The sequence below is a fragment of the Rhineura floridana genome, chromosome 1, assembly GCF_030035675.1.
Source record: "Rhineura floridana isolate rRhiFlo1 chromosome 1, rRhiFlo1.hap2, whole genome shotgun sequence".
Taxonomy (NCBI): Eukaryota; Metazoa; Chordata; class Lepidosauria; order Squamata; family Rhineuridae; genus Rhineura; species Rhineura floridana.
In genome coordinates, this window is record NC_084480.1 from 87,495,034 (window position 1) to 87,507,116 (window position 12,083).

General features: G+C 40.0%; 1 protein-coding gene across 4 annotated transcripts in view; it reads left to right on the top strand.

The window, feature by feature from the left end:
* Positions 1 to 9,178, top strand: part of CDC42SE2 (CDC42 small effector 2) — a 118,817-nt gene extending 109,639 nt beyond the window's left edge. For all 4 annotated transcript variants that reach the window (XM_061625622.1, XM_061625613.1, XM_061625604.1 and 1 more), the window contains 2 exons: positions 6,107 to 6,223; positions 6,945 to 9,178. In XM_061625622.1, coding sequence (XP_061481606.1) covers positions 6,107 to 6,205 — 99 coding nt within the window. In that variant the 3' untranslated portion in view covers positions 6,206 to 6,223; positions 6,945 to 9,178. The remainder of the gene's footprint in view (positions 1 to 6,106; positions 6,224 to 6,944) is intronic.
* Positions 9,179 to 12,083: the final 2,905 nt, after the last annotated feature.

Genomic DNA, 12,083 nt, shown 5'->3' on the forward strand with positions numbered 1-12,083 from the left:
CTTCCCAACACTGATACATCTCTGGCTGCACATCCTCTTGTCAAAAGGTTCCTTCGAGGAGCCACTGTTTTAAGCCCTCCGGTAATACATAGATTTCCGTCATGGAGCCTACATACTGTCCTTAGCACTCTCCAAAAACCACCCTTCGAGCTGCTTGGGTCTGTTCCTCTTAGAGTCCTTTCATTTAAATCGATATTCCTGGTGGCTATCACCTCGGAACGCAGGGTGTCCGAACTACAGGCCCTCACCATACAGAAACATTTGTGTACATTTCACAAGGACAAAGTAGTGCTGTGAACTGACCCAGCCTTTGTTCCTAAAGTCAGCTCTGCCTTCCATAGGGAGCAGGAATTCATTTTACCTTCCTTTTGTCCTAATCCATCTCACCCTAGAGAGAGGGCGTGGCACTCCTTGGGCGTCAGACGTGTTCTAAAAGTTTATATTGCTAGGACTAAATCCTTTCGTAAATGTGATTCCTTATTTGTCTCATTCCATCCCCCTACCTTGGGCAAGAAGGTGTCACGAAATACTTTGGCAAGGTGGATTAGAGCTTGCATCTCTATGGCATATGAAGCCTTACACCGGCCTACTCCGTTGAATCTTACTGCTCATTCCACCAGGTCAGCTGCTACCTCAGCGGCCTTTTCCACTAATGCCTCCATAGAAGAAATATGTAAGGCGGCCACATGGTCGTCTCCTTCTACCTTTACATGCCATTACAGAATTGACCTCTACGCATCAGCAGAAGCTTTCTTTGGTCACAGGGTCCTGCAACAGGTCCTGCCTCCATTTGACCCACCCTAGGTCATAGCTTTGGTACGTCCCACGTGGAGACCTCTGTCATCCATGAGAGAAGGAACAGTTTGTTCTTACCATAAACGGTATTTCTTCATGGATGACAAGAGGTCTCCACGGCCCTCCCTACCTTGGATGGCTTATGGGACAGTATTACTGAGTGCCATTGCTGCTCAGCCACATGGGCCTTTCTATACTTGTTTACTGTATACTTTACTGTTTACTTCTCAACTGCTGTTTTGCTTCTTTATGTGTTCCGTTTCTCTGATAAGTTGAGGATGTTATAGGGGCTTTACAAGAATGAAAACTGAGCCTCAGCAACAAAAACATTTACTGAGGACTTTCCTGTCTCTGAGCTGTAAGGGGAGCTGCAGTACCCATGTGCAGACCTCTTGTCATCCATGAAGAAATACCGTTTATGGTAAGAACAAACTGTTCCTTCTGCCTTATACCAACTCAGGCCATTTGGTACCCTCTAGCTCAGTACTGATGACATGGACTAGCATTGGTTCTTCAGGATTCCAGGCAATAGTCTTTTCCAGAGATTGGAGTTTGGATCATATGCCCTACCACTGAGCTACAGCCCTTCCCCTGTTTAAAAATTATCTTTTAAAATTGCTGCTTTCAATTTAGATCCACACCATTCATTTAAAGCACATTCAACACACATTTGAAGCACAAGAATCCTACCACAGAATCATGGGAACTGTAGTTTTTTAAGGGTGGTGGGAACTATAACTGTGGGGGGGAAGTAAACTTCCCAAGATTCTTTGGGGGAAGTCATGCACTTTAAATGCAAGTTCGATGTGCTTTAAATGTATTGTGTAGATCTGCATTACTTCATGAACTTTGCCTGCTTATAAATCATTTTAATTATTTTTTTAAATGGAAACCAACTACAAAGTTTACTTGGTGACCATGGACTACTCACCATCTCTCTGCTTTATCTGCCCCTCAGAGTGAAAACAATGGAGGGGCACCATGACCACCCCAAGCAAGAAGGGCACACTTAAAATATAGAGGAAATAATAATGTACAATCGTAATGTGAAATCAGATACATATTGAGACATAGTATGAAGTATTTATATAAGCATGCATGTCAAAGATGTTTATTATTTACACAACCTGTAAAGATAATTATAGTGCAATCCTATGCATTTTTACTCAGAAGCAAATCCCAATGTATTCAAACAGGGAAGCTTGCGTAGGATTGCAACCTCAAATGATAAGGAACTTGACTCACCCAACCCAAAATTCAGAATCATGCCACTTTAAGCTGTTTTGTAACTGTTTTATACTTGTTTTATGGTTATTGGATTTTAAACGGCTTTATTTCTTGTTGTACGCTATGTTGGTTTCCAACCCAATCTTACAGGGTTGTTGGAAGTATTTCATATACACACACACTGGAGATGTAAAAATACATACACCCTATATAATAGTTTGTTGTCAAAATCAGTTGGTCATTGCAGAACTTTTTTTAAAAAAAAAATCAGTATTATTTTCCTACCAAATAAATGCATTGACCTTTGGGTGAAGGGCGGTTAATACATTTTAATTATAATAATAATTCTAAGTAAGCCCTGCCTAGTTGCTTAAAAAAACGAGTGAAGAGGGAGAAAATTTTTTACAACACAGTCTTTTGCTATGTTCACTCAAAAGTCCCATTGATTCACAGCACAATCCTAACTGTGTCTCCTCAAAATTAAGCCCTACTGAATTCAATAGGGTTTACTCCCTGGTATGTGGAATTAGCATTGCAGCTTTACACCCAGAAAAGTGGGTAATGGATTAAAATTTCATATTGGGAAGGTTTTCGAAACAGGCTATGAATTAGACAAATAAACTGCCCTCTTCAACAGCCCAGGAAAATTTAAGCTTGTTTGACTCCTTATAATTAGAAAAGTATAACATGTACACTCACTCAACGTTTGATGTACAGACAAACAGGAAAAGGAAACTTTTCAAGATTTGCAATGGGTTCTAGCTAGTACCTGTAGGTCAGCAAATATCTTGTCAATCACAACCCTGACTTCACTTATTGGCTAAAAACCTGAAAGGGTGGGGATTAGAGCAGCCGACTTCTAACAGAAGTTGTGGGGGGGCAGCTGACATTTTGGTGTATATCTCGTGAACCAGACTATGTAGAAACTTACTTTAAAAAAAAAAAAAATTAAAGCTGAGAGTCCAGAGATTAAGGTGAATCACATGGAGACCCAGAGAAGACTCCCAAAATCTGGAGTCTCTGGGCGAAAACCAGAGACCTGACAACCTTATTTACATTTTAAAGTAAAATAGGTTTATTTGCTACTGCTATAAATTATCAAGTTTTATCATGATGGAGCCAAAATTAGGCTAGATGCCTTTTGGCTATGCAATTTTGCAGCTCTGACATTTGAACTGAAGAACAAGGAAATTTATTTTCAGGAGGGAATGTATCAGTACTGGAAGAAAAAAGAGAAAAGGAAATCTCAAAGGTACAGAGGAATGGTTCATCTATTAAGGGCTAAACATTTCTAATTAGGGGCAACTAAAAACCAAATATATGATATATACTTGCAGTGCATTCCTATACTTGTCTATGTAAGTCTCAATGAGTTCAGTGAGGCTAATTCCCAGTAAGAGTGCATAGGACTGCAGCCTTACTGTACCATATTAAGAAAGTTGTGGATACACTTGTATCTTTAAAGCACAAACATGTCTGTTAAAGTAAACATAATTCATACAAATGAAATATGATAAAGCCTGCAACGTGGAGAAACTAAATAGTATACGGACTGATTCAAAGCAAAGGGAGGGACACAGTATAATAAGCATAGCTTTATTTCTTTTATTTCTAGGAGCAAACAGAAAATGTAGCACTTTTTCCGCAAAAATATGTTAGAATCTGTAATAAAAATGCATGTGAGAACACAAGACAGCTATAGCCTCCTCCTTTTATTTATTTTAAGGACACTACTATTCTTTGGATGGATTGACCTGAAGGTCAACATGTTTTCCAAGGGCGTTCTGAAGAACATGTATAGTCCTAAGTAGAAAGCCCCAAAGACACACATTTCTCTGTTAACATAGTTTGCTGGAAGCCAGAATGCAAAAAGCTTCACATCTGCATTCAGGAGGGGAGAGATAGTATATGCAAATCTATGATTATTATAATGCAGGCTAGTTAAGACATAGGGTAGATTTGGGATTGAGAATTGAGGTTTAAGTGCCAGAGGTAGCACTTAAGTTGCACATATCTGAAAGCAACTTTGGATGCTAACTTGCTGCACAGGTACAGGGTGAGTAATCTGCCTGTGTTTTTTGTTCCTCCAGCACAATATCATATCTAAAATACATAAAAGCTACTTACAAAGATGGAGGAAGCCCAGTCAATTAGTTAGATGGATTTGGAGCTTCCTGCTCAGGAATTGTATCACTGGGGGCAGGACTGGGAGGAGCTGCTCTGAAGTCACAGACCCAAAATCCTTTAAATCAGTGTTCTCTTTCATTCAGTCATTTTATGCTGCTTGGGTAGAGGAGACAGCATTTTTGAAATGTTTGCATTTGGACGTCCGAAAAAGTCCTTAGTGTGGTCTCGTGTGCATATCACATCATAGTCTAGTGTGAAGTGCATGAACAGAAAGGAGTCACTGCAAACCTCAGGCTCACATGATTGCCCCCTTTCCTCTCTTCCCACACAGGGTGGAGGGGACTGGAAGCTTTTAATTAACCACAACTTGTGACATCCACATCCAGAACTGTGGTTGATCTTAAAACAAGCCACCTTCTGTAACTTTAGTTTAAAGATGGCTTGTTTGAAACAATATTTAATGTATTTAATGTTAAGAATTTTTTGCCAGTCCAGATGACATGGCAAATTATGGTCAGATACAAGTTTCTGAATTCCTTGCTGTGTGGGAAAAGGAAAGCAGAAACATGCAAGCTTGAAGCCTATTACAGATCATTCCTGCTCATGTACTTGGTGCTAAACTATGGTTTAGTGGACAATGTGCCTGTATGGACTAGTTTGTATAACCTAAAACAATAATGCCTGTGAAAATATATATTTTGGCATCAGGAATCTGATCTTCCTGATGTATGTATTAAGACCAGAATACATATTTGAATTTTAAAAATGGCAAAAATACACAAATTTGAAATTTCATCTTACAAAAAAAGAAGATGCTAATATCTGATTTTAAAATATAGGTAACATTCCTGCATTATCAAAAAAAGTTCATGTTCAGTATTATTGTTGTCATAGCAAAGTGACTTCATGCTCCAGCTTTTTTGCATCTTCCTTGCACAAAGAGTTTTTTGCAAGCTTCCTTAATAAGTTTTTCCCTCCTTGCAGGAGTTTTGATTTATGATTTGCCCATCACAGGGAGAAATGTCATTTAGCTAGTTTTTTATGGATAAACGTTTTGAGACCTTTTTATCTCTATTTATTTCATCCTAGAAGTATTTATTTCATCTAACAGAACTGATATGTTAACATTCCATATAATAAATCCCTTGCTGAGAGAGAGTAGGAGCTGGATCAGGTGGAGGAAAAAAATCATCTTCCCACCAGGCTACTCATTACCGGATGGATTTTTCCCCTTAATTCAGAGTCTCCACTATCTGCTCAGGAAGCAAATTTATACACATGCCTCTGTTTGTATCTGTTGACATAGTTATGTGGAACTATTTTTTAAGACATTACTGCAATGTGCATATCCTGTGTAAGAATTTTTGGTCTCTTTTATAATATACACATTTTTATTTGCCTCTCCTGAAAAATCTGTTTTGAAGCCATATTTATAACTTAAGTTCATGGATGCTTGTCAGTCGGTTGCACCATCAAATGATGTACAAAATATTAATCACGACAAAACCATTCTTCTCATGTGATGTTACCTCAAACATAGAGACCATTCACACTGCAGCTGTAAGTAACCAAAGCCCCCTTCATGTGTTCTTCCCTCAAAGCGGTACTCATGTGACCAAGGAGTCACACAGCTTTCCCCCGGACCGTTGACTATGCTAGCTGGGGCTGACAGGAGTTGTAGTGTAACAACATCTGGAGCTGGAGGACCACAGGTTCCACATCCTTGCCTTAGGGACAGCACTGGAGTCATAGAGAGTTATTATTAGTCTCATGAAAACCAATCAAGTTTCATGAAAAGTAAACGACTACAGGAAAAGGACTATCTATATCAAATGTTTTAAAGTGCCAGTAAATCCACAATCTGGGAATGATCTTGCACTGATGTAATGAACTTAAGAAACATCAGTTCATGGCTGCCTGCACACCTTACTTTCCCATCCTTTTCCTGTTTGTCTAGGTGAGTTCAATTCAGAATCAAATGCAGTCCAAAGGAGGCTATGGAGGAGGAATGTCTGCAAACGTTCAAATGCAGCTTGTAGATACAAAGGCGGGATAACTGGGGGACATATTTCCAGTAAGTATTATACGATTTGCAAAAGCTGTTGTCTGCTTCTCCCTACCAGTGACAGAAAGCAAGCTGCTTCACTCCTTTTAAATGATCCCCTGTAAATAGCTAACTCATTAAATTTGCTATCTGAAAGATCTGTAGTAGCCAGGAGCCGGATACAAGAAAGATGTGCAGGTAAATGTGTGTTACTTATTATGCAATGAGTGATATGGTCAAGTTTTTCGAGTACCAATCATTTAAAAAAAAGATTTTGTTAAACTGATTTCACACACTTGTCTGTCAAGAGTTAGCTTTAGGCATTTTGTGCTCTTCCTGGTAGGAAATATTTGCCCTTGAATTTTGCAACAGTACCAAAATCAAGAGTTAAATGGGGGACAACGGGAAACACTACAGTAAAATATGACTGCATAAATAGGACATGAGTGCATTTATTATTTCTGATAATAATATGTGGTTTTATCACATGACCACTTAAAGGGGTGGGTATTATATGACACACAGTTCTCTGCCCCCACTGCACGTTATTTATAGCTGCTGGTGGAGGTGAGGAAACGCACATTGCAGTGATGTCACAACATGAGACAAGTTGTGCTACGTGTCACAGTCTGAGAGACCATGGGCTGCAAGTGCTATTTTCAGTGGCCACTGCTTCTAACCTATATTTCTGCCCTCATTCTGTGAATGTTGTTTTGCTTGTTTTATTCATTTGTTGCTATGTTCTTCACAGGTCCTTGTGAATTTCTGTACCTTCTTTCCTGTGTTCCTCTCTCTATGCCTTGGTGACTGCTTCCTGTGCTCATGATGAGAGGAGTTGATGGTTCGTCATCCACCCCTTGTGATTAAGCCATTGAAACATTCCTTTTCTGCTGTGAGGGTGACATTTATCAGACTGATCTTGTCATGCTTTTTAAGTGACAAGCATACATCTCACTGCTACCAAAACATCTGTGGACATAGTATTGGTTGAATTATTTGGGGGGACTTTTTTCATTTATTCTCAGCATTGTAAAACAATATTTTTAAGCAATCTAAACATGTAGTTTGGTGTTGGGTTGACCCTTTTTTTGTACTTCCTTTGCAAAGCCTTGTTTACAGCATTCTCATCTGTTGGTTTTTAAAATCTGTATTTCCTTCTCTGTAATTAGAAGCAAGCAAGTTCCTATTAATATGTTGAACCTCTCATTATTAATATAGTTTTTTTTTAAGGTCTGGGACCTGCAAGCACAATATCATTTCATACAGACAGAAATCATCAGAATATATGAATGCATGCTTTGTGAATTTGCTTGGTATGGTGGCCTGTTGGGTGCCAAAAACATTTTTTTAAATGCCTGTTCTTGCAGATGGATTATACTGTTGCTGATTAAAAAGTATTTCAATAGCCCCAAATTGTGCTAATCTGTGGGGGGAAAGGACTTGTAACTTTTAGCTGCTTTGGAAATACATTGTCTTAGTTTTTTATCCAACTGGTCTTGAAATAATAGAGAGCTTGCATTCATAAGGCATTTTGTTGTAAATGTTCAGTATATTTATATTGAAAGAGCTGACCTCAAGATTGTAAGCCAGTGTAGTATCGTACATACTAAATGTTGTGGTGGCGCTTTTGTCTGGTTAAAAAGGCATTATGTTGGCTACTTTTTCTTTACTTTAATTTTCCTTTTTTTAATGCTTAATTTTAGGCCATTCCAGCATTGCCAGTAGCAGCATGTTGAACTGCCTGCAACAGTATAGCTGGAATTTAGTTGACCTCTCTAAGTAGTTGGCAGTTTCCACGTACTAAATATTTAGGGGCCATGTAAGTTGCTGAAAGCAACATAGTAATCTGGCAGAAATGGATGCCAGCAAAAATAACACACAGGGTGGCTTTTTGGTATATTGGTAAAAAAGCCTTTTGCTCAGGTTCCACAGCATGTTCCTCTTTCACAAAGTGTGAAAATTGTGTTTTTAATATTGCACTGTTCTTGAAATATTTCTGTAAGTGGTCCTTTTCTTTTTTTTTGTTTTCCCCACCCTCATGCCCCCTTGGTCATAAGAAGCTGAAGTCACTTGATTAAACACTAGCAAAATATTTTTTAAACCACATTTAGAATGCTCCTCATGCATTTTTAACATCCTCACTGGCAAGTGGTATTACTGAGCCTAATTGGAGAAATTCTTAAAGTGACAAGCACACACACATGCACGGAATTGGCTGCATATGCTCCATTCATTTCAACAGGGTTCATATAGGAACCTTATGTAATTAGCATTGTTTTGTAGTATTTCTCTCCATTCCCAATGATAATTTGTTGTGGGCAAACATCAGAATAAAAGGTAATCACATATACACCTTTTTAAAATTCCCTGGTACTACTCAAAATATTAACATTTTTCAAAAAGGCATCCATTGGATAAAGATCCAATTATCCAGGATAAAGATCCTGCTGCCAAAGTCCCAATCTGTTGAGGAAATCATCTGTGTAAACATCTCTAAAATGAGTAGAAGCAGTGGTTGTGTGCATCTGTGCAAGCTATTGCTCTACTCTACTCCATTTCAATGAGCTGAGTCCAGAAGATGATCCTGTTTGATTCCCCATCAAATAATCTTCACTAACTGGAGATGCTGATTTATGAGGCTCAGTCTACTTTTGTCAGTTTTGGTCTAATATATGACTACCTAATGAAAGCTATCTTAGGAGTTCAATTGTGTATGTTCCCAAAAATGCTCTTCAAAAGGTTGTAGGATTTCAGAATTATGTTCACCTTTGTCCTTGCTGTCTGAAAATCAATTTTACAAAGTATTTGTTTTGTCCGGGGTGGGGGAATCTTCAGCTCAGTCACCAGAAAAAAGAGACATATTTTTATAACAAACATCCTTTTTTTTGTACATTATGTTCATTCTTAAATAATGTACGTTCAGTGTTGTCTTGTAGATATTAAAAGGAGAATATTGACTTTTGATTCAATAAATGTTTTCTTTCAGTTGCTGGTTTACCTATTTTTTATCATAACTACTACCCATTTTTTTGGGGGGGGGGAAACCTACTGGCCTAGAAAAAACAGTATTTTCATCTTTTCAGTTTTAGTGCTTTATTGGAAGATAAAAGTGCGTACCGCAACTTTGTAGATTCTCATTCATATCAGTATTTAAACAAATGGGTCCTGAAACAAAATATTACAGTCTGAAGTGCTGCTGGAGTGCTGCCCTGGCTCTGTCTGCCTTAGACTGCAATCCTATGCACAAGTTGCTTGAAAGTGAGATTTGCTCAGTAAATAAACATACACACAATTTGGCTGTTACAGGTATTTCAGGCAGCTTCACCCTTTTCCATTGGTCTAACTGAGAAACCATTTTTAAAAATGAAATATGCTCTAATGGTGGGACTATAATGCTTATGTATCATCAGTAGTAATACTAGACCACCTCACGTCAAACAGCTACGCCATGCCCCTTTTGAGTTTGACGGGTGACATCAGCGGAAGACCCACCGGAAGGCCCACCCCGGAAGACCCACCCGCCATTTCCGTTTCCCTTGATGACCTCACCGGATATCCTGTCCCCCAGAAGCCCCAGCCCTCGTGCCCCACCCCGGAAACGGTAGCCCTGTGACCCCCCCAGGAGCATGTGGTCCTCGCTGGACCAATGGGCGTATTTTTACTCAAAACGGGGTCCCAGATTGGTCCCTATAGGGGCATGTGACCCCTCTATGAGCATGTGGTCTCCAGGGGACCAATCTGAAGATGTTTAAAACCCCAAAGGTGAAAGCAGGGTGTCAGAAATGCACCCCAAAGGGGTGCATTTCCACCCCCTCTCTGGACCACCCCTATAGGGGCATGTGACCCCTCTATGAGCACGTGGATGCCTGGGGACCAATCTGAAGAGGTTTAAAACTCCTAGGTGAAATTAGGGTGCCGGAAATGGACCCCAAAGGGGTCCATTTCCACCCCTCCTCTCCAGAACAGCCCAATAGGGATAAGTAACCCCTCTATAGCGACATCACCCATTAGGGGGAGGTTTTGAATCCCTAACCAATCAGGAGAGGGGACGGAGAGACCTGGTACAGAAGTGCATTTTGCATGCCCAGACACGCTCTGAGGATCGAACATGGAACCTGCGTGCGAATCAGCATTTGGGCTAGTAGGTTTTTCCTATCCTCTAGCTCCTTTGAAAATGCGCTCAAAAAGGCGGGTAAAGCCTAGGAGATTATCGTTTCCACCAGCGAGTATAAAAATTAGCAGTGGAAGGGAAGAATCAGAGCATTTAAAAAAAAAAGGTTCTGTTTCAACAACAAACTTACCTGTGGCGGTGTTCACTGCCGGACAGTATCCAGACCCTGAAACCTCATTCCAGGCAAATTCTAGTGAATCCATGTCCGACACAGAGTGTGATTGTGGGTGTGATCTGAAGGCTCATTTCCTGAAGGAAGAAGAACGTATGAAATCTGCTGAGGTTGTGGATGGAAGTGTACTTTTTAAACCCATGGTGGAAATGGAGGTTGAAGAAAATGAGTGGCTGGAAGATTTAAATGAAGGCACGGAGCAAGGGTGTCCACAGGTAGGTGCTTCTGAGCTGTATTTTTATTAGTGTGTTGTTTTTCCCAGTTTGGTGCAACCCCAATGCTAAAGTGCCTCTCTTTTTTTTTCTATAGGAAGATGTGATGCATGATGGTGATTTGGAAAATCTACACATTGAGAGTTCGCAGGCTGTTAATATTTCCTGCATTTCATGTGTCTGTCCGAAACCTGAACCCTGAAAGCTTGAAGCAGGAGTTTTTGTACCAATAAAAATAGTTTACTTTAGCCGACGGTGTCCATACCTGTATCAACCAGCAATATGGGGGAGCATGATGAAATTCTAAAAACCACGTATTACACACCTGAGGAGGTTGGGAGCTTTGGGGGAGTGAACCATCTATTTCAGGAGGCAAAAAAGCACAGTAAAACACTAAGAAGGAAACATGTTATGACATGGCTTTCAGACCAAGATGCTTACACGTTGCATAAGCCAGCCAGAATCCATTTTAAAAGAAACAAGACTATTGTGTCTGATATCGATGCCCAATGGCAGGCTGACTTAGTAGATATGCAACAATTTTCTAAGCACAACAAGAACTATAGGTACATTTTAACAGTCATAGATATTCTGTCTAAGTATGCATGGGCATTGCCTTTAAAAGACAAGACAGGCAAAGAGGTCTCTAAAGCTTTTGTTATATTCAGTCAGAGTGGAAGAAAGCCCCGAAAGCTCCAAACAGACCGAGGCAAAGAGTTTCTAAACAGAGCCGTAAACGGCTTGTTAAAACAGCATGGAGTTCACCACTTCGTCAGCAATAATGAAGTAAAAGCTGCTGTTGTTGAAAGATTTAACCGTACTCTGAAATAAAAAATGTGGAGGTATTTTACAGCTAACAACACCTATAGTTATATCGATATCCTGCCACAACTCTTAAAAAGTTATAATCATAGTTTTCATAGAACTATCAGAGCAAGGCCTATTGATATTAACCATTCTAATGCCCTGTCGGTATGGAAAACCATTTATGGAGACTGTATTTACAGAAAAGAGGTATCAACGCTGTCATGCCCGCCCGACCCTCAGGGTCCCGGGATCATGCATCAGGCTCAGACCCCCACCCTTAGGGAAATGAGACTGGAACCAAAAGCTATTACTTCACCCTTGCCAAGGCTGTGTACGCTCACAACAACCTTGCAAGGTAGAAGGTAGGCTGCCACCACCCCTGTATACTGGTCCACTCAGAGCCAGGGGATCTCTGAGCCCAGAAGGTATATAAAACCAAGGTCCTAAAAGGCAAGAGTCACAGTTACACTCCTTGCCAGGCACCTCTGGTTTAACACTTAAAATCCAAGCTTTTAACTTCTTAACCCT